Source organism: Myotis yumanensis, unplaced genomic scaffold, assembly GCF_028538775.1.
Source record: "Myotis yumanensis isolate MYYU_CA2020_CCGP unplaced genomic scaffold, mMyoYum1.0.hap1 SCAF_3, whole genome shotgun sequence".
NCBI classification, from domain to species: Eukaryota; Metazoa; Chordata; class Mammalia; order Chiroptera; family Vespertilionidae; genus Myotis; species Myotis yumanensis.
The window spans coordinates 88,382,618-88,409,651 of NW_027223754.1; the positions used below are offsets into that span (position 1 = coordinate 88,382,618).

General features: G+C 36.4%; 1 protein-coding gene and 1 long non-coding RNA gene across 6 annotated transcripts in view; one reads left to right on the forward strand and one right to left on the reverse strand.

Moving 5' to 3' along the window:
* Positions 1-27,034, reverse strand: part of LOC139006642 (uncharacterized) — a 109,571-nt gene that overhangs the window by 18,885 nt on the left and 63,652 nt on the right. For 4 of the 5 annotated variants that reach the window (XR_011470783.1, XR_011470781.1, XR_011470779.1 and 1 more), the window contains one exon: positions 13,444-13,586. This is a non-coding gene — a long non-coding RNA (uncharacterized lncRNA). Of the gene's footprint in view, positions 1-13,443; positions 13,587-26,046; positions 26,063-27,034 lie in introns of all 5 variants that reach the window. The other variant, XR_011470780.1, reaches the window with a different exon arrangement.
* On the forward strand, positions 16-8,571 carry KCNRG (potassium channel regulator). The gene is made up of 2 exons (XM_070409099.1): positions 16-1,782; positions 5,698-8,571. The coding sequence occupies exons 1-2, from the start codon at positions 1,202-1,204 to the stop codon at positions 5,936-5,938; spliced, it is 822 nt and encodes a 273-aa protein (XP_070265200.1). The 5' UTR covers positions 16-1,201; the 3' UTR covers positions 5,939-8,571.

Consider the following 27,034-nt stretch of genomic DNA (forward strand, 5'->3'; position numbering starts at 1 on the left):
AAAGTGTAAATCATATAAAGTGCAAATAAAAAGTGGCATTTTCTTGTGATAAGTGTACATTTTTAAGAGGGTGGAGATTTTAGCTTGCCTTTTTCTCCTTAGGTATTATAAATTTATCACTAAAGGAGTTTGGTAATAAACTACAGAAGTGTTAGGTGGCTGTACAAACGAAAGCATAGGTTAAAAAAAGTAACATGATAAAAGCAGGAAATGGGAAAGCCTCTTTTTACTGACAGCTAAGTGTGGGTTGTCCCAAAGTATCCTGGCAACCATACAACCAAGCAAACCACTTGCTTGAAGAATTTAAGAGTAGTAAGACTTTTGACAATAGAGAAAACAATCTGTCAGCTACTATAAAGTACAAAGTAATCATTAAACATTAATGCTGTCCTATCTGTTCACATGAGGTAAAGATACCCTATCTCCCAAAGAATACTTAATTTCCTTGTTTAGAATTCAAGGAAAACAAGAGTGAGCTTATCTTAGAACTGCTCTCCGGTATAACTTACATCTGTCATAGAACAAGACATTTCTTTGAAAGCCCGGAGTGTCTTTACCCCAGTCCTTTAATTTGGTTGAGAAGAGATAATACAAGGGAAATAGGAAAAAAAGATGGCAATGCAATTTAAAGTACAGAAGAATCATTGTAGTTATGAGAAGAGTCAAGTTAACCTGCTAGTTGAGGTAATGGCTGTCTCATCCTTAACTGACAATTTGTGATTGAAATTGCTAAAGGGATCATAAGAAATGACAGTGTTTCTCTAAATCTTAACCACTGCCATGAGGATTCAGTGGATAAGCGGTCTGGGGAGGAGTACTTTTCTGCTCCCAGTATTTTTTTTAAAAATAGAGATTTACAGTAGCTTTTCATGGAGAATTTTTTATGGAACATAGGAAAGGGATCTTGACACCTATCCTTATATATTGTCAGTTTTTCTTAAACTGTCTAGTTTCTCATCTGTTGCTTTTTTTATTTTGTGTACTGTAAGTTCCCAAGCAACTCAAATTTGCAAACACAACTATGGATACACTATTTGCTTTACAGTAGTTACCTGGAAATCTAGGTCTTTGTTTTTTTGTTATTTTCTCCTCTCTCCACTTAATCATATATAACTAGCAACATTTATGGTTATAGTTTGATTTACAAGTTCTTAAGTTTGTGGCGGAAGGTTTGTAGCCTCTAATCTGAGGCAAGGGAAGAATGAGTGGTCAGAAACTGGTCACTCTGAATGTGGGAGGGAAGATATTCACGACAAGATCTTCTACCATAAAGCAGTTTCCTACCTCTCGGCTAACACGAATGTTACATGGCAGAGACCAAGAATTCAAGATGGATGGTGGCCAGATTTTTGTCGACAGAGATGGTGTTTTATTTAGTTTCATCTTAGATTTTTTGAGAACTCAACGGCTTATATTACCTACTGATTTTTCAGACTATCTTAGGCTTCAGAGAGAGGCTCTTTTCTATGAACTTGATCCTCTGGTTGATCTCTTAAACCAAGAACTCCTGCTACAGCCAAGACCTGCTCTTGTGCAGGTGTATTTCCTAAGCCGAAACACTCAAGCTTTTTTCAGGGTGTTTGGCTCTTGCAGCAAAACAATTGAGATGTTAACTGGGAGGATTACAGTGTTTATAGAGCAATCTTCAGCACCAACCTGGAGTAGTAACTGCTGCCCTCCTCAGATGACCTTACTTCCACTTCCTCCACAAAGACCTTCTTACCACGACCTGGTTTTCCAGTGTGGCTCGGACAGCATTACTGATAACCAAACTGGAGTCAGGTATTTTATACTTTGAAGCATCTCTTCTATATCAGTTCCTGATGTTTCCCCTCAAAACTGAGTTTCTCATGCCTACAACTTTTCTTGGAATAAATTATGACTCAATGTTTTGGGGTAGCCAGTAGAGTTGGGCAGAATGACCAGATAATTATGTCCAAACTGGGGTACTTTTCAGAGTGAAAGAGGGTTTTGTTATTATGTGGGACAATAGGAATAAACCAAGACTGTCCACGGAAAACTGGGACTGGTCACTAAAGTTGTAGGAAGAAATAATTTTATAGAAAATGTTCCATTGCTAGTAAATTTGGCTTAGGAATAAAACTTTTTTTTTTAACCCCTAATAATGGCTGGGATATAGTGAAGGCTCAATTGTTTATCCTGATCTCCTCATACTTTATGTATATTTGCTTTTTCAGGCCTTATGATTTGACTACTGATTTTTCTCCATTCTACTTTATTTTTAAACACCATTAAGGCAGATAATCCATGGCAAATCTGGTATCCTTCTACATCTTTGGCACTCTTAGACAACTCAAACTATTGGTATAGGCTGTCAGTATGTTAAGGATTGTTGCTCCTGAGTCAATTACTTTATCCCCCTACTGTTCTTGACTGGACCCTATGGCTAATTTCCACTCTGCTGTCAGTATCGTTTTCCCCCTTAAAATTATCTTGTCCCACCATTATTTTACTAGCTGTGAAAATTGGCTTCGATTTTCAGGAGGAAGAAAAAGTCTCCATATTTTTTTTTACAGGTAGTATATATAATAAAAGCATAATATCCTAAATAGACCAGATAGCCAATCGACCTTCCAGACAAAGCCACAGCAGCAGGGGCCGAGGCAGACGCGGTTAAGGGCGATCAGGCAGGCAGGCAGGCAAGTGAGCAGTTAGAGGCAATCAGGCAGGCAGGCAGGATAGTGGTTAGGAGCCAGCGGTTCCAGATTGCGAGAGGGAAGTTCAAGGGGTCCCAGATTGCGAGAGGGTGCAGGCCGGGCTGAGGGACCACTCCCCCTAGCCCACCCTGTGCACGGATTTCGTGCACCAGGACTCTAACATGAAGTTACTTTTTTGGGACATAATGGTGGGGATATTTCTTAACTTCAGCAGCAGCCATCAGGAACTACCAATGTTTGCCCATCCACAAGACACCCCTCGGTCTTGCAACTGGGGAACACTGAGCAGTATAATTCTTAACTTATTGTACTTCATAATTCCTGCCCTTGCAAAGAGGTTGAAATGTCATTTTGGGAGAAGAGAGCCAGTTAAATTAATAGGCTGATTGTGAATAAAAGTAAGACCCTCTCATCTCAAATGGTTTTAAGATAACTCTATGCACAACATTCTTTTTGTTGGTGGGGCACTAACATAAATAGAGAGGAAATGACCAGTTTTTTGGTTTTTAAAATTTGAGTGATTAAGATCTTTGAGTATCCCTTTTGTAAAAGGGATCCTAAGGAAACCTAAGAAAAAATGGTGTTATTGGTTTTAAGAAGAAACATGCAAGGTGAAAAATGATATCCTGGAAATACTTAAATGCTCTTTAAAAACTATGCAGTTGGAGAAAATAATTGTAATCTTGAAAAACAAGATTAGAAACTCAGGTTGGTATATCCTTGCATGTACACAGTATCAAGTGGTTTCCCCTTTGTTATTAAAGTGTTTGTGTTTTAGAAATATTACAAAATTTTTTCATCTTAATGTGAGAATGGTATTAAACTTCCAAAATAGATAATTCCCAAAACAGTAGCTAGTTTTAAAAGTTGAAAGCTTTTTTTCATCCCCAAATAGTATTCTTTTCAGTTGAAGTTCAGAATTTTTTCTATCCCAGAATGTTTGATTTTATTTATTTTTACTTTATAGTGCCGTTTTCAAAGTAGAGACAGATAACCTGAATAAGGTGACATTATTGGGATTTCAGATGACTAGATGAAACCTCCAGACTTAAAAGATCCACCTTAGATGACTGCCTAGCTGGCAATCATTTTTATTTCTTGCTCACTCCTGGTCTGAATCTGTCCATTCAGTTGTTTTTTGAAGGTGGAAAGTGGAGAATAAGCCTGAACGGCTTCTAGGAGTCTGGTGTGTCATCCAGTTGTTTGGTATGTTCCACTAATGTAATTTACTACTCTAAGTTTTATTAACCTAACAGGTTGCTCAGTTATTATCTCTCAAGTTCACAGTACTAGAAATACTTGGCTTGCATCTTGCAGATGTGGTAACATTATCAAGCTCAAGTTATGGTCATAGGATTCTAGACCATAGAATCCCAGTAGCCTTTTATTATATCTCACTTTTCCTTTTTTTAAACTGGGTCAAATGGAAAAGTGTAACTGCCTTTTAAGTTTTTAAAATACGTTTTGTTTTCTATTTCTCATTGGTTTCTTCTATCCTTTTCTGGTGCTGTGAAACTGTCATTTCTCAATTTGGCTTCAGAGGGAATTAAGTACTTTGGCTCAGTGATTTCTTACAAGTGCATTCCACTTTGTTATAACCTATAGTATACTATTTGTATCTTTATTTTGTGAGATGCTCTATAACTGTTTTTCTCGTTGAAAAATGTTCCTACGCTATATAATTAAGATCTGGGACTTGGGGGTAGATGGAATGATTTACTAAGGTTAAAAATTTACTATATCAGACATAATAAACATTTTTTTAAAAATCCTCACCTGAGGATATTTTTAAAGTTGCTTTTGCAGAGAGAGTGGAAGGAAGGGAGAGGGAGAGAGAGAGAAATATTGATGTGAAAGACACACATCGATTGGTTGATTCCCATATGCGTCCCTACCAGGACGGGGGCCGAGGATCGAACCTGAAACCCAGGTACATGCCATTGTCCAGGAATGGAACCTGCAACCCTTCAGTCTGTGGCCTGACACTCTAATCCCTGAGCCACACTGGCCAGGGCAATAAACATTTTTTTGATATGTACTTTGTAGTTTTACAATTCTTACATTTTATTATTGAATTGCTTTCTTTGCCTAGAATGAGCTTTAGAATGTGAACTACAATAAGCCACTCTATTTCAATCATAATTAAAAGGCTAGGGATGTCCCTAAGGCTCTTTTTATCCCATAAAACTGCAGATAGTTTAGGTTGCAGCCTAGAACTAATTTAAGTTGGCCTCTTCTTCCCATCTCATAAACAAATGGTGGGAGGACACAAAGACATAAAAATACCCTTGATGATAAGTAAAGAAGGAGTAATACAGTTATATCTATTGAATATGTTATATTGACATTATTAAAGCCAACATATAACCAACCTGAAAAGTTCAGATACATTTTTCTGTAATTATTTAGATTGGTTCTATCAAGTTTCCCAGGAAATAGGCAGAGGCTTTTTGACCCCATGTTTTGCTTTGCAATATTTAGACAGTTATTGAGTAAAACTTGACAATAAAGTCTTCTTGATATTTTATATCTGCAAAATTTACCTGGAGAAAATGCGTTTGATAGTAATAAGTCATAAAAGAAAATGTGTAATATCAGTGCTGAAAATGTGTAATATCAGTGCTGGTAAATTAAATCTAGGGGGAAAATTGTAAATGTATAATGTTCATTAAAATGACTAAATCAATTAAGTTATTTAATTAAAACAATGTTTAGTAAATGTAATTGTTTGACCAAATTGTTTGCTCCAGAAAATAGTTTCTCAACGAAAATCCATCAGTGCCAGTTACATTCCTAAGTGTAGAATTAAAATGACTTTGGAAATCATAGTAAGATATCTATTTTCAGTACCCTGAAATTACTGATGTGGATTTATAAATGAAGTGTCAAAACAAAATCTGATGAAAATGGGTATGATGCATTTATGAGTGGTTATAAGTCAAATTTATGTGTTTAGTTTTGCTAGTTATTAAAGGGATGCCTTATAATTAAATGTGTGTGTGTTTTTTTTTTGTTCTAGGTATGTTTCTATAAAACCTGATAGTCGAAAATTGGCCAATGGAACTAATGTTCTCGGCTTACTCATTGACACTTTATTAATGGAAGGCTTCCATCTGGTTGGTAATAGAACAGTATCCTCTGAAGACAAAACTGAATGCTATAGTTTTGAAAGGATAAAAAGGCCTGAAGCTCTCGCCATGAACAAAACTGTGAAACCAGAGGCTGCCATCATGCCAGGGCAATCTCAGAAAAAGAAATGAGTTTTTTGTTCTCTTTTAGAGTAAAGGGAAATTGCCATTTTCTTGTCTCCTGCCATGCCATCTCTGGGCAACCACACCTCAACAATGCTTAAGCCACTCTAACTGCTTGCTGCTTTCTGAACAACACTGTGCACTTGGTGCTTTGCCACATATTCCTTTTACCTTCAATGCCTCTTTCCATTTCTCTTTTTCATGAACATTTATATAGCTTTCAAGAATGGATTCTGGAATCATGCTGATTGATTTCTAATCCCAGCTTAATCACTTACTAGCTAGATGGCTTGGGCAAGTCATTTAACCTATTTGTGCCTCAACTTCTTCATCTATCAAATGGGGATAAAAATATATATATTTTATAGGATATATGAGAATTAAAGGAGATAATATATTCAACATATTTCCTGGCATATGGTAAGCACTCAGTAACTATTAGTGATGATGATGAAGATGGCTCCCTTTCCTCTGTATGGACTTACATGCCATTATAAAAACAAATTTTTCTCACTTGAATATGAGCTTCATCTACTCAATAGTGTTAACATTACTATGTGTAAAGTACTGTGCTAAATATTTAGTGAGAAGAATAATATATGTTACTAATTAGCATCTACATTTGATCAAAACCTTTATGAATAACTTCTACTAACATTTAAATCAGCGGTTCTCAACCTGTGGGTCGCGACCCCTTTGGTGGTTGAACGACCCTTTCACAGGGGCCGCCTAAGACCATCCTGCATATCAGATATTTACATTACGATTCATAACAGTAGCAACATTACAGTTATGAAGTAGCAACGAAAATAATTTTATGGTTGGGTCACAACATGAGGAACTGTATTTAAAGGGCCAGAAGGTTGAGAACCACTGCTTTAAATACACATATACTTTGACTTAGTGATTCCTCTTGTAGGAATTCTTACATATGTATCATTTTAAATAGGATAAACATTTAGAAGAGGAATCATTAAGTCAAAGAGCACCACGTACTTTGTACATAGTAGGATTAAAAAACCATAGAGTGGAAGCAGTTGAGCACCATTTTAAAAAGTACAATTAATTCATTCAAAAACATCTGTTAAACATTTGTTGGACACTATACTAAGTTTTCAGGATAAAAAAATGAGTAAGAAAGAAATTATTATTCTCAAGGAGATCACATTCAACTGATAATCATCATAACAGCAAAAGATTAAAAATACACTCAAAGTTCATCAATAGGGAATGGGTAAATTATGGTTCATACAATGAAATACTATGCAACTCTTAAAAAGAATAGAGCAGCAGTTCATAAACTGATAAGGAAGGATTGTCATATTTATAAGGGGAAAATGTGCAGAACAATGTATAATGTTGAAAAAGATATATTTCCACTTTATAGTTTCCATTTGTGAAAAAATATACTCATTTTCTTATATATCCATGAAATTGTCAGCAAAGATCCAGGTCACCTGTGGAGAGGGAACTGGGTGAGTGGGGTTTAGGCATGGGAGAAAGGCTTTTTTTTTTTCACCAGACCATGTAAAAGTATTAGCTATTTTAAAAAAAGGAAGAGCCATACCTGAAAGACAGTATGCAGAGTAAGGGGGACTCTTATGGCATATTATGGCCCATTACCTCCCATTGACACAAATTTTACCATCCTTCCTGTGAAACTCCTCCACTTAGTAAAAAAAATGTATTACAGACATTTCTAGTAATTACTTACAGATTTGTGTACTAGGTTGTAGGGAAGAAATAATTTTTTTAAAAAATTTCCCAACAGTATCTGAAAAGATTATGTCTATTATAAAAGTGCAAAATACTTTAAGACTAGTAATGTTAAGGTTAGCAACTGAAAATAATGACCCAAATAAGAAAAAAAGCTTTATGAACCAAGTGTTTTGATTTTGGTGGCATTCTTTTTTCTGCAGAAAAGCCAACTTAGTTGTTTTAGTGCGTCATCTTAGTTTGGGGGATGATGTGTTTGGTCTGGTTCCCTTGCTAGCATCATATTCTAGGGCACAATATTTCTATTCTGTTACGTTTTTGGCATGTATATGATTTAACCAGTTGAGTAAATGGTTAACACTACTTAACTCTCTATAGTGTTTTGCTAGTAAGATTATTAAAAACTGATAACTGGTTAAAATACTGAAACAAAAAATATTGTAACAGGAAATATTTAAACTGCTATTAATGTGTTTAGTCATTCACATTTGCAGAAAACTAGTTTGATGAGAAATGTTCTTATTAATGCACTAATAGAAACATATTACCTGTGGAAACATATAATATACATAACATTTATTAATTCATTCAATAAATATTTATTGGCATCTGCTATGTGTCAAATACTATTCTGGACATTGGAGATACTGCAAGGAACAAAGCAATGCCTTCCCTTCTAGAGCTTACTATAAATATAACTCATAACATTGACAATGGGTTTAAATTAAAATAATTTGTCTTTTGCCAAAACCGGTTTGGCTCAGTGGATAGAGCGTCAGCCTGCGGACTGAAAGGTCCCAGGTTCGATTCCGGTCAAGGGCATGTACCTGGGTTGCGGGCACATCCCCAATAGGAGATGTGCAGGAGGCAGCTGATCGATGTTTCTCTCTCATCGATGTTTCTAACTCTCTATCTCTCTCCCTTCCTCTCTGTAAAAAATCAATAAAAAATATATTAAAAAATAATAATTTGTCTTTTATTAAATAGTGTCTAAAAGTCATGAGTTCACAATGTAGAGATTTTTTAGGAGACAGACTGCTACACTTAAAAAATGTTCATTATAGGGAAGTGACTTTTAGAGTGGATTGATTTTCTTATTTTAGTAAATATTTTAGAGATATCATATCTGGAGACACATCTGTCAAGATCACTTCAGTAAACCTCTGGTGTTCACTCCAAAATAGAGTGGGACTCTGTGATTGGGATGTGAAGACATGCAAAAAATTGAGTCTTTTTTAAGAAAGGGAGGCAGGCAAATGTAGTTAGAAGGAAACAGTGATATGTTTAGGTGCACCACAGGCAAATTAAAAACTTGCTTGCCTTCGAAAAAAAAATACTAACATTTTCATATGGGCACCACTTAACTCTTAACTTCTTGAATGAAATGATTTGTCAATTTTCTTTTCAATTATAAGAAAATAATGGCAGAAGTTTGTCTTGGCAAACCATGCTGAAAACTTTGTTCATCAAATCATATACACATATCAATCCATCTCATATACACAAGTATGACTCATCACAATGACATGTTAATGTTTGTCAGTCTTAACTGTACCATCAATAGTCGGGCCTCCCTTATTATCCCACTTCTCTTTTGTTACAGCTTTTTTCCATCACCCAGTTTCATTTCTGATAAGGCACTAAAGATTTTAGCTTATTCTTGAATCTCCTTAATTTACCTTATAAGCAATTGGAAGTTCTCCCTACAAAGATTTTCTGAAAAGAAGCTCTAGTGTTGAATTTTACTCTTGGATTTAATATATGTCATAATTAGAAAGAGTTCAGAATTAATTTGAGCTGCTTTGAAAATATATCTAAAATCAGGAGCCCAAAATAATATAAAATGGTCAAGGGAAAGCAACTCGAGAAATACATGGTTTAGGGAATAATTGCTGTTTCTAATTTGTCTTGTATACTGTTTTCATCTGACAAACTTCAGCTTCACTTTGTAAGTTTTTTATTGATTCTCTATCATAAATAATAGAAATGGTCACATTACCAGAGACCTCGCTGGGGGGATAATAAATGACTTGGTAAGAGCCCTCTAAATCTCCCATATGCTACTGTTATTTTTCCTGTGTTGGGGAAGTTGATTCTGTAACAGCAAATTTAGCAATGTAGAGCCACTAAGGAAATTTTTTTTTTAATTTAGGAATTTTTATTACCTTTCTGGAGCCAAAGAAGCCATCAAAGAGAGTAATGTGACATCAAACTTAGTGTTTTAAACAAAACATAATTACCAGCTTTGCCACAGAACTACACCTAAAGAATTATTTGGCCTTCTAGTGGACCTACTAGAGAAGAAAAGTTCTGTACACATTTTGCCAAAAAACTCAGCATCTCATAATTATTGAGCTTAGAAAATGCCTTAGTATTTATCTAAACTATGAGATAGATCAACCACATGTCTTTAAATGGATAAAAAGCTAACACCTTACATAGGAAATGAGTAGTAAGCATGACATAGAACAAAAAAGCAATAACATGCAGCAAAATAAATAAGACTATGTTCCCAAAGCTAAAATGTGCCTAAGACTTGTCTAACCAGAGAGAGCTTTTAGGTAGGCAGCATTCTGCACCTGCAGATTTCATATCAGTACCTCAAAACCAGAAAACATTACTTTAAAGAGGCTTTTTCCTCTCAGTTGAGTCAAACATACCAAATATTCAGTGTTTCTATTTCATGTTATTCTCCATTTTCACACTCTGGTAAAAATTTGGAATATCTTTGGGTTCCCAAGATGGAAGCCAAACAGGATAGGTTTGTCTTACCCTTCTTGTAAAAAGAGACCCCGAGAAATTCTGGCTGCAATGTCTGAGGTTCCACAAATTCTTTTAAGATGAGGATTGGGACTGTGCTTTATTTCCCCCACAGTGCTGGACATACAACAGTCCAAACTGAACTGAACTGAAAAATTCAGAATGCTACATTATCAGTGAACAGGCACTAAAAACAAGAATTATAGTAGATTCAAAGATGGATGAGGATACTTTATGTAAAAAGTCTGAAAGACTTGATTCAAGTAAAGACTACAGAGCATTTTTCTATTAGATGTTTTCTTGGGTGATTACAAAATGAGATGATGTATATAGAAATACTAACTAGTTGAAAGTTACACAAAAGTATACATCTAATCAGTACAACAGCCCACCTAAAACGAATATACATAACTTGCTAATAAAAATTACAATGCTACAAGAGTGCTTAGTAATTTAAAAAACATTAAAGGAATATAAGTTCAGAATGAAGGTTACATGACTATGATCAATATTAAATCTTTACTTACCTCCATAATTTAGTCATGAAAAGACAGAAGTCAGTAGATCAGACATGTAAATTAGATGTAACTAGGATAGAAATACAGGGGGAAAAATAGTTCCCATTTCTGGATAACCTGACTGGAAGTTCACTGAACTTGGATTAATCAAATGTGTTCAAGGATAGAAGTGAATTAGTCTAAAGATCCTGGTATATGCCCAGAAGACATATTACTGAGTTTTTAAAAGGTTGTTTGGAAGCACAGATGAACATTTTAGGTTTCCTTACATTTCATTAAAGTAGAACATAAAAAAATCAACTAAAGATGTAGAATAATATGGTATTTCTGTCTAACGACATGTGGCTACTTTACAGACAGGTAATCGCTAGGTAAATAGGAATTATACAAAACAATGTTTAGTTTCTAGAAAACCAAAATATTTGCTTTTAATTAATTAAACAATTTTTAAAATTGTTTTCCCTTTGGTAACTTTTTAAACACCTGCCTACAATTTAAGCAGTACTGAGTTCCTATTTGATTATTTTTGGCTAACCCTTTTCTTCAGAAGCAAGCCCAATTTAGGGTAAGGAGGAGGAAAAGTTCCAGATCTCTTAGAACCTTCATTTCCTCTTAACATGTTTCTCCATCAAAAACAAGTATTCAAATAAGGAATCTCAATTATCTAAACCATTTTTGGCCAACTCTGGAATTTCTTGTTATACCACCTTTGAAATGCTACAGTTGTGCTCTTGAAAAACCTGTCTTCCTGGTTTTCAAATTTCTGTTTATTATTACACTTCTTCAGCCAGAATGCCAGTTCTTTGTGCTGTACTGTTTCTTGAAACTAGAGACCAGCACATTTCCCACAATTCAATTATTTGCCTTTCCATTTCCTAAATTAAAGCCATGTCAATTTTACAAAGTTTTAATTGATTGAATTATTTGGATTTTAAATTCTCAATTTCATTCCTTCAATCTAATACTGGGAAAGATCTTTGTTTTATTAATGGAAGTAGAGGTTAAGGTTCAAGAATATGAACACATTTTAGTCATTGACCCTCATAACTGATTTTCTTACAGGCATAATAAGCTTGAGATATGACACTCCAAGAAAAAAATGAAGAATTTTAATTCAATTTTGGAAATGTTTATTTAAGATTACATACTTAGTCAAATAATTTATTTACATAAACATGTGTTTACATATTTAATTTATTATTTTTAAAATATATTTTTATAGCCGAGACCGGTTTGGCTCAGTGGATAGAGCGTAGGCCTGCGGACTGGAGGGTCCCAGGTTCGATTTCCGTCAAGGGCATGTGCCTGGGTTGCGGGCACATCCCCAGTGGGAGATGTGCGGGAGGCAGCTGGTCGATGTTTCTCTCTCATCGATGTTTCTAGCTCTCTATCTCTCTCCCTTCCTCTCTGTAAAAAATCAATAAAATATATAATTAAAAAAATATATATATTTTTATTGATTTCAGAGAGAACGGGAGAGGGAGAGATAGAAACATCAATGATGAGAGAGAATCACTGATCAGCTGCCTCCTGCACACCCACTACTGGGATCAAGCCTGCAACCCGGGCATCTGCCCTTGACCGGATCCAAATCTGGGACCCTTCAGTCCGCAGGCCAATGCTCTATCCACTGAGCCAAACCGGCTAGGACTACATATTTCTTTTTAAAGAAAGGGATCTTGTCCATAACAAAGAGCTTCAGATAGCTTGTCCACCCTTATCAGCTTTATGTGGATACTGACAAATTTACCTCTCCAGAATGACTTTTACATAGAATTCTCGTTCTATATATTCACAACCTTTAATCGAAGCATTTCAAATGAAATTCCTGCATATTGTCTTAAATTCAGTATGACAAAAATGGGACTCAGCATCTTCTCAAACCAGCTTCTCAACTGTCCACTTTCAATGATACCATGATTGTCTAGTACAGAACATTTATTTTTTGACACCACCCTTTTATCCAACTCATTGTGATGTTCTATACTTTTTCCTTTTGAAATATCTTTTATTCTTTCATCTCCATTCTCATTGCCACTATTCTGTCCAGGATTTCTTCACTCCTAGATTACTAAAATAGTCACATGCCCAGTTTCCTTACCACTAGACTTTATTTCTTAGAATCCTTCTATATATAGTACTGCCACATTTGATTTCCAAAAATTCCATTACTTTGTCAACTTCCACTGTTATTTCAAGATGCTGGGTTATGCTAACTTCATGCCATATCAAGACTAAAATCCTCTAATTGGTTTTCCAGGCAAAGGTCCAATAACTTAATAATGTAGTTATCCAAATTCATGTAACCTTTTGTCTAAGGTTTTAAGACAAAGGTTTCAAGTTATTGCATTGTATTTTGACTTAAATTCTCACCCACAAACCAGTCCTCTACTTGACAACTCAGTGTATCTTAATTTACAAGCATACAGACCACAAATTACAAAATGAAGACTTGTTTTTTTCTATTGAGTCAGCAGAGACAATTTTCTAATCCCCCTGTAATTCCCAAAAGATACTTACAGATTTGTGTTGAGGGATATCTCAGTGGCATTTATTGCCCTTTGCTACAGTGGTCTATTGTCAGAAACTGCTCAGAACAGACAATGTCTGTAGCTTCCAATCTCAATCCTTCCTTCATGTGCCTTAGGTGTCAAAATATATGCCTAGAAAACAGGTTATAAAGTAAATCAATATATGGGGAAACTGCTTTGCCATAGGAACCATTATTTAATTGCTGGTTAAATTCCTGACTTTTGACTAAAAGTTAAGTATAATTTATACCTAGATTCTGGAAAAACATGTCCTATAGATTTTAGATAAAAGTTTGGGGCACCTAATTTTTTTAAAAAATCACATTATGATAACAATGAACGCAATTGCTGCATATTTGATCCACAATTTTCTTTGCTTCTTAGATTTCTTAAACCTTTTTTTGGTGTAATTTAGTCTCTAATAAAATTATCCAAAGTTTCTACGAAAAGCTATTCCACTCAATAAGATAGCTCCAGTAAGAAGTCAGAAGCATAACATTTTCTTTAGAGACTCACTTTAAAGAACTGCAGCCGAGCCTGGCCAGTGTGGCTCTTTGGTTGAACATCGAACTATGAACCAAGAGGTCACGGTTCTATTCCTGGTCAGGGCACATGCCAGGGTTGTGGGCTCTATCCCCAGTAAGGGGCTTGCAGGAAACAGCCGATTGATGATTCTCTCATCGATGTTTCTATCTCTCTCTCTTCTCTTCCTCTCTGAAGTCAATCAAAATATATTTATTTTAAAAAGAACTGCAACGGATACTCAATACATTTGTTTTTTTACTATGGTAATGTTATTTCTTGAAAAGTGTTTTTTAATGTAAGGATTTTTCTTTCTACTATAGTCAATCTCCTCAGACACACAAAGGCCAACAGAAAACAAACTATATTCAGAAAGCTTTAGGTGATGTTAGATCACTAACAAGCCTCAAAAAGGAATATTAAAATTTCACCGGTCTTCCAACTATTCATACCCCATCCACAGGTTTCTGACTTTAAAATTTTTTAAAAGGACACTGTAAGGTAGCTAAAACTTGAGGTATGAACGTAAATGCGTAGTATAGAATGAGAAGAACCTCAATATGTGGTAAAAGGCAGAGAACTCCTAAACTACCAGGAAATGAGCATTACATTTATCTAGCTGGTGCTCTTTTCAGAATAAAAGCCATTTCTGCTGATTTTCAGCACTCAATTGTCATTTATCAAACACCTGCTATGTTAGGCTGGCAAAGTACATAATAAAACATGATAGTCCCTGCTTATAAGGGACTGTCATTGTTCTAAGGTATAGAAGCACAAAAGAAAAATGGTATTTGTGGCTGAAGAGGAAAATGAACTAGGAAAATTTCATGCAGAGAATAGAAAGCCTAAGATTTAGAAAGTTGATGAGGGAAAGGACATTGTAGGAGTAGATAACTTGAGCTAAGGCTTGGATGCAAATTAGAATGGTTTGGAAAAGGAATGTTTCTATTTAGCTTAAAAATACTTTGGTATTAATTCACAATCATTCCCATAGTGGTAAAGGTCAATCTTACTAGGGCAAAAAATATCCTGATAGAATTTTTCTCTGCAACTTTTTCAATATTTCTAACTTGATTTGCTTAGTTAAAAGCCATAGATCCTCTAATGTTCAGGATAAAATTGTCTAATGTAAGCCTAGATTTCCTTCCAATATTTCTTTTTTTAAACCCTCACCTGAGGATATGGTGTTGTGTTTTGTGTGTGTGTGGTTTTTTTTTTTTTTTCATTGATTCTAGAGAGGAAGAGAGAGAGAGAGAGAGAGAGAGAGAGAGAGAGAGAGAGAGAGAGAGAAGAAGAAGAAGAAGAAGAAGGAGGAGGAGGAGGAGGAGGAGGAGGAGGAGGAGGAGGAGGAGGAGGGGAAGGAGGACGAGGAGGGGAAGGAGGACGAGGAGGGGAAGGAGGACAAAGGAGGAAGAAGGAGGAAGAAGGAGGAAGAAGGAGGAAGGAGAAGAAGAAGGAAGAGGGAAGAGGGAAGAAGAAAGAAGGAGGAGAAGAAAGGAGAGAGGAGAGAGAGAAAGAGAAACATTGATGTGAGAGAAACATCATTCGGTTGCCTCCCGTACATTCCCCAACCAGGGATCGAATCCCAGACCCTTTAGTGCACAAGAGGACGCTCTAACCAACTGAGCCACACTGGTGGGTCTGTAATTCATTCTTTAGGCCCGGCTCATCTTCTACCTTCTCTAAGTCTTCTTTTATGAGTCTAAGTCCTCATTTCCTTGAGCTTCTACTGCACTTCAAGTCAGCAAGACAGACTTTATATTCCACTATTCTCTAGTTGTTGTTGTACATAAGTATAATATTCCATCTAGGCCAGGGGTGGGCAACCCCTGGCATGCGTGCCAAACATGGCACGCCAGTAACTTTTGCTGGCACTCGAAACCCTCTCTTATAATCTTCCATTTACAATTTTTTTCTTAATATCGACTTTTTTATTTTTCAGATAAATTCAGTGTAGGTGCATCTTAGATAAATAAATAATTTTACGTAACAAGTTATCTTAAAGATCTTAGACATGGATTGACGAGAGAGGGGAAGAGCAATTTCTATGCCTCTGCCTTAACTCTCCCTGCCTTCCTAGATCCGGCCAGTGTTTTGGTTTCATCCACATATGCTTGTGAATCTTTGTTCTCAGTGATGAATTTTGTTAAGTCTCATAATAGGAGTAGCCTGACGGATGAAAGTAGTAGCTCGTGCATATCTCTGAAGGTCACGAAATATAAACCTGATGTAAAATCTCTGTCATCAGTGATGCAGCAGCGAAAGTCCCACGGATAATATCAAATGGAGTCATAAAGTTTTCTGTCGGACTATCAGTGTACATGTACACATTAAAAAATAAATGTATTTTTCATCATCATATACTGTGTTTTTGTTGCTCGAATGAATTTTATTATTTCTTCAAGTTTCTTCACATACGTACACCTTAAGAGATATCAAGTAGGCGTAACATGTTCTCAAAAAATTAGGGTTGGCACGCAGACAAATTTTGAGTCAGATTTTGCTGGTTTTGGCACGCACTCACAAAAAGGTTGCCCACCCCTGACCTAGGCTAAAAGTTCTTTGCTAGCCAAAGCCGGTTTGGCTCAGTGGATAGAGCATCGGCCTGCAGACTGAAAGGTCCCAGGTTCGATTCCGGTCAAGGGCATGTACCTTGGTTGCAGGCACATCCCCAGTGGGAGATGTGCAGGAGGCAGCTGATTGATGTTTCTCTCTCTCATCGATGTTTCTAACTCTCTATCTCTCTCCCTTCCTCTCTGTAAAAAATCAATAAAATATATTTTTAAAAAAAATAAATAAAAGTTCTTTGCTGACAGAGATCATTTTTTTTTTAGACTAAAGTGAAATACTGGACATAGAATAGGCCTTTAATAATAAAAGATTATCTCACTTAAAAATGCAAACAAAAAAATTTTTAAGTCATTTAAAGTAGTATTTTATAACTATTTTTGATGAGGTAATATTATTACATTCACTCTCATTTATACAATTTTGAACCTCAAATTATCACTTCAGATTTTTACACTATTCAAAAATAGATTTGCAGGAATAAAACTGTCCTACTCTACCACATGTATGTAATATAACCTAAATTTTTTTCTATCATGGTAGTTAAACATACACTTTCCAGAGGTTTCCACATAAATCTACAATATTTTACTTTCCCCTTTGCTTTTATGAGTAATGTTAGTGTACAGGATTATTTGCAAAATAAATATCCAGGGTAGACAAAAGTAGGTTTACAGTTGTAAATATGAAGTTTATTCTTGTATTATTTATTAACTAGTGGCCTGGTGCATGAAATTTGTGCAGGTGGGGGGGGGGGGGTGCCCAGCCTGCACCCTCTCCAATCAGGGATCCCTTGGGGGATGTCTGACTGCCAGTTTAGGCCCTCTCACAATCTGGGACTCCTGGCTTCTAACCACTCACCTGCCTGCCTGCCTGATCGCCCCTAACTGCCCTCCCCTGCCAGTCGGATCTCTCCCACTGCCCTCCCCTGCTGGCCTGATCTTGCCCCCAACTGCCCCTGCCTGCCTGATCACCCCTAACTACCCTCCCCTGCCAGCCTGATCTCGCTCCCAACTGCCTCAGCCTGCCTGATCACCCCTGACTGCCCTCCCCTGCCAGTCTGATCTCGCCCTCAATTGCCCTCCCCTGCCGGCCTGATCTCGCCCCCAACTGCCCTCCCCTACTGCCCTGGTTGCCCCCAACTGCCCTCCCTTGCTGGCCTGATCTCGCCCCCAACTGCCTCTGCCTGCCTGATCACCCCTAACTACCCTCCCCTGCTGGCCTGATCTCGCCCCCAACTGCCCTCCCCTGCTGGCCTGATCTCGCCCCCAACTGCCCTCCCCTGCTGGCCTCATCTTGCCCCCAACTGCCCTCCCCTGCTGGCCTGATTTTGCCCCCAACTGCCCTCCCCTGCTGGCCTGATTGCCCCTAACTGCCCCTGCCTTGGCCCTACCACCATGGAATCGTCTGGAAGGAAGTTGGACACCTGGAAGATGTCTGGTTGACCCAGTCGAATTAGCATATTACCTTTTTATTAGTATAGATTATATAGGACAGGATTGCTTAAATGGGGGTGGGGAGCTTTTTTCAGCAGGAGATACTCTTGGCAGACAAAAACACATAATCCCTATATCTGGACTGATAGCCAGCCATTTGCACTATATTGCCAAACCGGTCATTAAAAACCCTTAAAACCCCTCCTCAGCCCCCACCTTAGGTTCTGCCTTCGCAGTTCACCCAGATTTGGTTCTGATTGGTCGGTTTCTATGCTAGTCAGTGTCTCTGGGCCTATCTCTGGGCCTGATCAAAGAGGCAGGGTTGATAAGCAGCTCCGCGGAGGCCCGGAGAGAAACAGGTGGTGCGGCCGTTGGCGAAGCCTGGAAAGAGAGAGGCAATGGCTGATCAACAGCTGCCACAGGGCTGGGGGTCAGACCCTGCCTCTCTTTCTCTGAAGGCCTCTCTCCGGGCCTGATCCACAGCCCCCTCAGCAGTCAGTTCTGGGTTGCTGTGCTGGCACCAGCTGCAGTTAGTGCTGGGTCGCCACAGCAACCCAGCACTGACTTCTGGTGTTTGGTCAAGCCTTGGTCGTTGTGGACATTACGGACCCTGGCTCTTTATATATATATATAGATAGATAGATAGATTATATTATTTTCCATACAAACAACTGTAAAACTGCCTTTGCCCCACCCCATATTGAAGGCAAACAACTCAGTTCTAGGATTATAAAATTTGGGACAAGATAACCAAATTCAACCTCTTATTTACTTAAAACTGAAGACTGGAGAGACAGCAACTTGGTCAAGGTCACACAACTAACCCATAGCAGAGCCAATTTTTAAGTATATGATCACACTAACTTCTCTGGGATAGGAACAATGTAAGCTTCTGTTTGCATTGTCATTCCTCTGGAAAAGTAACCAAACATAATATTCACAAATTATGAATTTGTGCATTTTACTGCATTATAACCTTTTGTTCTGCTTCATTTCATGGTCTTCTTAACCAGTGGAAAAGTTTTAACTTTTCTCACATGCTTCTTAACTTAATAAGATGTACAATGATGACATTGAAGAGATAAGTATCAGAGGCAAGTACTTCTGAACAAAGTGACTTATTAGATGAATGAATAGCTGTACACACATTGAATGAGATTGACATAATGGAAGTTTCATTGTCTGAGACTTTAAAAATGAGGACAAAATGGTAGAAAATAATTTAGATTCTAATGTCCTGATTCATCAAATTAATCCAATGGACATTTTCACTTCTAATTTATATCACTTGTTTTTCCACATTATTCTTATATGAATTCTTAAATGAATCCTAATTCTAAGTTATTTCTTTAGACATGCCTTTATTAGAAAAATTTCTTTTCCATAGGAGCAAATAACAAAACCAAAAGCATAGTCTTGAAAGATTTAATCTAATCCATTTTACTGTTTCTATGACTCTCATCTTTTCAACTATGATAAATTATATATAAAAATATTAAATATTAAAAGTAAACTTTGAAAACAGAGAAGGCTCTAAAATTATAAGATTTGCTAACAAAATTCTAAAAATTCTGACTTACCTTTTAAACCACTATGTTACGTAAATCAGTTTATTAACCCATTCAATATTAACTGAAAGGCATATTAGGTATCTGCCATGTGCCAGATATGTTTTAATTTCAATGTCCTTATATCTATAAGGAAATTGTTACTTGAAATATCAGATACCACAAATTGTAAAATTATATTGTACAAGTGAGTAAATTAAAATTACGAAAATTTAAAGAGTATGATTTAATGTAAAAAGATTATCATGCTGAGAAAGGAAATGAAACAAGATGAAAAATAAATTTATATTTTAAAAAAAAGGAATTTCCACTCTTCAGACTTCTCCTGGTCTTTTATGCAGGACTAGATTCAAGATCAGACTTTAAGATGATTTCATCATTCTCATGCTTTCTTTCACAGTTCTCTGGATTCATTCATATGAGCAATTACCTATTTAAAGTTAACTATGTGTTGGCACAGTGCCATGTGCTGTATTTTAGAATACTGATGTCATAATCTTATTCTAAAGCAACAATATCTTAGGCTTTTTTCTTATCTTTAAATGAAGAGGGTAATGAATAGTTAATGGCAGTGAAGTTAATTTTAGAAAACTTCTTAAAAATAAAAAGTATTTTAGAGTAGCAGACATATCAGGTAAATTATCAAAAAATACATTTGTTAACTATAAAACACCCAAATATTTCACTGGAAGGCGGGTCTTGCCTAATTTGGGAGGAATTAACTATGGAGAGCAACAGAGGCCATCATGTGAAATCGACTCAAGAGCTGCATAAAGCAAGCAGGGTATTAAGGCTAGATTTCAGTTCATTTGGGAATATCTTTGGATAACCCCAAACAAAAGAGCTTAGAAGCCAGATAATTTCCCAATGCAGGGCAACACATCTGAACACCATGGATGAAGCAGAAAAATTAGCCATTAAATAATTTTAACACTTTAAAAAGTATTTAATTTTTTTAAAAAACCCTAAATTGAGATGGTTGCAAAACTAACTATTCCTGACCTTCATAGTGCTTTCTCATAACTTCTCAGGAAGAACATCTGGGAATCCATTTCAGTCTGCTAGAGACAATTTTTCTTAAGATTTACATCAGATATGTCAAAATTTCTTGATAAGAGATAAAATATGCTGTAAAATTCCTTATTCCTTAACTAGTATATCATTTCAATGAGAAATAAAGGTCCCAACAAAGAATTATTTCACATATAAAACTTTATATTATCTGGCAAGTACTATTTCATGTTTCTCATTCTTTTTGATCCTTCAATATAGTTGATATAAGTGATCTATTTAAATAGATTTGACTTGAGCCTGGGAGAATTCCACTGAAAAGTAAGATCTAATTTCTAGCTACCTGATCAGTGAATTGTTTTGAGTAGCCATATCAAAATTGGTACCAATGTACTCTATATTACTGAGTGCTATGTGAGGTCATCAGCTACATTAGTCACCAAATGAGCTGAGTGAAGATACAGTCTCTGGGCTCAAACCTATTAGGCTCATAGCCTAATAGTACAACAAATAAGGAAGAAAATAATCACAATATGATGTATCATAAGTAATAATAAAGCTATTATAATGTTGATAATACAGAAAAGGGAGTTAATTTTCTATGTGTGTATATGGAGGGGGTGGGGGGAGGTTGCCCTTCTGAGTAATACCTGAGAATGTTTATGAAGGTTATACTGCATGGAACTGCTCTATGAAACAGAATGAAATTAATGATCATTAAGCCTTGCCTGAAGTCCAATTGACAGGAAATATTTTTAAAGTGTATCTCATAGTTTAGAGATAGGTAATCTCCAAAATGTTTATAATTTAGATGTATTATGTAGTTTGTCTGCAGCCTTTTAGTTACAAAAGGTCCATTTTCTTAGATTTTGATGAGCTTCCAGAGAGACAGTGTGCTTAAGCGAGATGACAACATTTGATGCTGTAAATGCCTTAAAAACAATACAATCAAGTACGACCTATAGATTGTGTAGGCTTACTATGGATAGTTAGGCAGGGGCAGTTTTCTCAGGGGATGACTATTACATTAAGAGCTGACTGAATTCACATATCAGCATGTATAGCTATGGGGCACACATACCTACAGGAGGACCATACACAAACACCCACATCCAGTGTTACTGAAACACACTTCTAAAAGCATGTCTTCTTGCAGGGAACAGTAGTAGCATCCTGGAATATTTGAGGAAATAACTTGGGCTTGGTATAGTACTACCAAATACAAACCTCTATGTAAGACATTCTTTGGAAGGTATCACTATCATTTTGCATTCTATGGCTTAATATGTTAATTTTGTCCCCCCTCTCTTGTTGGCTATAAGAGAGAGGATATAGATATTACTGAGCATGAGCTCTGCAATCAAACCACCTGAGCTTGAATCCTGACTCAACCTACTAGTTATGACATTAAGCATACTATTTCCCCTTGACTCGGTTTCCTTACCTATTACATGAGGATAATAATGTACCTCCTTCATAAGATGGTTATGAGAATTAAATGGGTTATTAAAATTTCTGGCAAAGGATTACGCAATCAATGTGTTAGTTGTTATTTCTATCATTTATAGCAGCACCTAAAGCTTGAGTGGTTTCTATATGCACTTAAAAAAAATCAACAACCCTATGGTGTCAAGCTGTTTTGATTTGATTGATTTGGGTACTTTTCACTAAACTAAGCACTTAAAATAAACAATAACAACTTACTGGCCTATTTCCCAGAGGGGCAAATAAACATTAATACATGTGCCAGGGTTGATGTTCATTATTATATTTACAATTCTCTCATATCAAAAATCTCATATAAGTTGGAAGAGAAGTACAGTAGTCTGAAAAGTACTTGAACTGTAAAAACTAAAAAGCCTGCATTAAAAAGGTGTTTTCATAAAAATTATCTTTTCAGCCAAGCCATAGCATTGTCTAATCAAGTCTCAACAATGATTTGGGTTCATGACTGGTAATGATATATAGAATGACTATTTACTGCATATTTGATGCCAGAATCAACTAGATCCACTGCCAATTTCAGAGTGAGATTGATGTTCCTGGGAATACTCCACTTAATAATTAGCTGAGCACCTAATATGTGCCTAGTAAGATGAGAAAAGCTCCAATTGAAACTTAATTCCCTTATATTTAACTACAGGAGGAGAATTCAGAGAAAGGTATAAGCCCAAGCTATGATTTTTCAGTCTTAATATCCATACATCCTAAAATATAAACATCAAATAATACCCCATTATAACCCATCTACTCGAATCAAAACAGTATGGTTAAAATTTTTCTGTAGAATCTATTCCTCCCTGTTTATTCAAATTATTCAAACTTATTCTTCTTGGAAGTCTTATGAGGAAAATGAAAACGTAATGATTAGTTCTATACTGGATTTGTCCAAAAGCTTTTAAAAGGTACCCTCTTGGGCCCTGTCTGGGTAACTCAGCTGGTTAGAGCATTGTCCTAATACACCAAGCTTGTGGGTTTGATTCCCAGTCAGGGAACATACAAGAATCAAACAATGAATGCATAAATATGTGGAACAACAAATTGGTTTCTCTCTCTAAAATAAAAGTAACCCTCCTTGAAAACAAATGACAACTTATAAAAGCCTTTAATATTAAAAAAATGTTCCAACTCTAGTACTTAATGAAAATGTTAACATTTTCATTATTTCATAGTTTCTAGACAAGTGGTACATGCTCCTGGAATTTCTTAAGAATACCTTTTGTAGATACTGTCAGTTCTGTTAAAACAATGGTAAATACTGTCCTAAAATAAAACAAAACATCCAGGAAGTTTCCCTATAATTTCCTTTAGTAAGAAATCGTCCTTTGGCCCAGCCGGGCATAGCTCAGTGGTTGAGCATCCACCTATGATTCAGGAGGTCAGGGTTCAATTCCTGGTCAGGTTACATGCCCAGTTTGCAGGTATGATCCCCAATAGAGGGCATGCAGGAGGCAGCCAATTGATAATTCTCTCTCATCACTGATGTTTCTCTCTCTCTCCCCTCCCCCCCTTCCTGGAAAAAAAAATTGTCCTTTGTTAGCACACATTTTAAAGGCAAGAATTTGTTCAGCTGATGTATTTTCATTTCAAATGTCTTTAAAAAATCTTACTCCTACTCCTCTCTTATTTAGTTACTTTAAAGATTCCTGGTATATCAGTCTAATGCATATATCCAGTTGGTATAAAATACTGAAACTCGATCTACTGTTCTGTCACCCAGTACAATACAGAATAAAGAAGTCTCAAAATTATGTCTTTTCTTTTTCAATCACTCCTTAATATATCTGAACACCTCATTTTTTCAATTCTCTGAATGCCCTCTTAGTTCACATTCATACTCTACATGTGGGCCTAACATAAGCCATATACACCAAGACTTCCAATGAACATGCATTTATTAGCATATAGCAATATTAAATGAATTTCCATGCTAGTTTTTAAATCTGTTGAACTTTTACCTAAACTCCAAATTAAATTATCTAATTTGGCTATTCAGAAACTAAGACCATCTGGTATTGTTTAAAGCAAGAAAGATTATAGTGAAGGTCTTTTTTTCTTTTTAGAAATTTATTTTCTTAATGTATATCCTATATAATAAAAGCCTAATATGCAAATTGACTGAATGGCAGAATGACCAGTTGCTATGATGAACACTGACCACCAGGGGGCAGACACTCAACATAGGAGCCTCCCCCAGCCAGCAGGCCCCAGGCCAGCCAAGGCGGGTGTGAGCTGGGGGCCCCCTGATCACTCCACCAGTCGTCTCACAGAGGGAGGTGACCGGCAGCGGTGGTGGGGGGCAGGGCCGGTGAGTGGGTGGCACCAGGCTAGCCAAGGCAGGTGCCAGTGGGGGCCGCCCTGATTGCCCCACAGATTGGACTTGATCGCCAGCCAGGCTTAGGGACCCTACCTGTGCATGAAAATCATGCACCAGGTCAGGCCTCTAGTAAGTATTATAAAATCACCACAAATTCTTCCTGAAGAGTAAAAGTATGTAGAAAAAAGAAGTCACCCATTTTCAAAGTTCCAAATTCCTGTAGTTTTAGACATAAACTCACCTAAGAATCACCTATTCAAAATGGTACAATAACTATTATGGACTTAATTTGGTCCATAATCCCTATTTGGATATTTTCCTTTTTTTTCCCCCCCAAAGGATGCAATTGCCATTAAAATGCTGACAAAAATGGCATAACAGGGTCTGACTTGAAATCTGTACCATAGGCCTGTTTTGATGACAAACACCACTCCCCTCAGATTTTTAGACTCCCAAATAATATAGTTTCTTTATTTTATTGGCCAAGTTTTCATATTCTAAAAAATGCTTTTATTGATTTTAGGGAGAAAAGGACAGAAACATCAATGAGAGACATCAATTGGCTGCCTCCTGCACCCCCCCACTGGGGATAGAGTCCATAATGAGGGAATTGAGCAGGGATCTCTTGGTTCATGGGTCAACACCCAACCACTGAACCACACTGGCCAGACCAATTTTCAGATTCTAAACCTGCCTTTCCAAATTAAACTCCTAATTCTTAAGAGTTTTAAATTATAAAATATTAGCACGTGAGAAAAATAGGTTGAGACATACCATTTTTGCTTACATTCTAAATGGGGCACTGTAACAGATAGGTCATACACTCTGAATTCATGTTTGTGTCATGTTTACATTTTTTTAAACCATAGCCACATGTTCAAACTGAAATGTCAATAACTATTCTTAAAGGTTTTTTGATTATCAAATGTAAATTCCACCCTTTCCAAAGAGCTCAGCTTTTTGATAAATTTGGTGTGATGATTGGGGTACAAAAGAAACTCATACTGATCTTAGATTTCTTTTTTGAGCAAATCTTGACTCAGTATTTTCCTTACTCTCCTGTTTAAAAAACCTTCAATGATTTCCCTTGCATCAAAATGCTTCTCACACTATGGGAAGGTACCTGTGGGGATGATAAGCAAGAGTGGCAGAGGAAGACACAGGATAAAACATCTCATATGCTCAAGTTTACTAAAACATCTTGAGAAATTTTATGTATTTAAATATTATGGAACAAATTCTACAATTCATGGTATTTTTCAGGTATATTTTAGATAAATGTAAAGAAAAAATTTCTGAGCCAGAGCATATCTCAAGAGGGAGAAGCTCCCTTTAGTCTCTTATGAATCAGGTAAAGAAAAAAAATTGCTAATCCAACTATGTAACTAGAAGGGAATAAAGCCAAATAGTAGTAGTTGCCATTGGGTGGTAAAACTGTGATTTTTTAAATAGAATTTTTGCCCTTTCTGACGTTTCTATATGTTCATGTATTACTTTTACCCTAAGAAAAATTAAAACAAACTTCTTTTTAAACAGAAAAACACTTAACTTTTAGACTTGAAAGTCAGTTTTGTTGTGCTATTAAATACACTAAAGTCAGACTTTCCTTTAGTTTGTTAATATAGTTTCAAAATTAAAATAGATTTATATACTCTGTTTCTTATACTTACCTTTTGAGGTCTGGGGCTGGAAGAGTGGGAAAATGACAGAAAAACCTCTCAACAAATTCAAAAATTCTTTTTGTTGTTGTTAATCCTCACCCGAGGATGTTTTTCCATTGATTTTTAGAGAGGAGAGACACAGAGAGAGAAACATTGATGTGAGAGAGACACAGGGATTGGTTTCCAGAGCTTGCAACTAAGTTACATGCCCTTGACTAAAATCGAGCCTAGAACCCTTTAGTCTACAGGCCAAAGCTCTATCCACTGAGCCAAGCCAGCTAGGGCTTCAAGAATTCCTTTTTTAACATTCATTTGACAACAGAGTAGATTGCTCCCCTAAAGCTTATTTTAAAATGACCTTATTTTTTAAATGATTTAATTTTTGAAATTATCTGTTCAAATTCTTCCCATGATAGTATCCTTCATTATCACTTGTACAGTTCCCAAACCCAGTAGGATTTCCATTACAGATTTCCATGGTGGTAAGGCTGCTTCAAATAACTACTTATTTTTCAAGGATTTCTCATTCCACACAGCTGGCCTGGCTCAGCAGTTGAGTGTTGATTCCTGGTCAGGGCAGATGGCAGAGTTGGGAGCTTGATCCCAGTGTGGGGCGTGTAAGAGGCAGCCGATCAAAGACTCTCTCTCATAATTGTTGTTTCTATCTCTCTCTCTCCCTCTCTGAAATCAATTAAAAAAATATTTTTAAAAAAAGAAAAAACAAACTTCCCCCCATTCACAATCATACATTATTTATGGCACACCCCTCCCCCGCCATGCTAATACGATTGATCTCACACCCATAATAAACCAGTAAGTTTAGCAAATGTATTCTTTTAATTAGTTCATTTGTACTATTTGGTAACCTTTTTCACTTAATCATGAACAACTCCTAGCTCATTAATATAACTACATTATATTAAGTTTTTGTTTTTTTTTTAAATATATTTTATTGATTTTTTACAGAGAGGAAGGGAGAGAGATAGAGAGCTAGAAA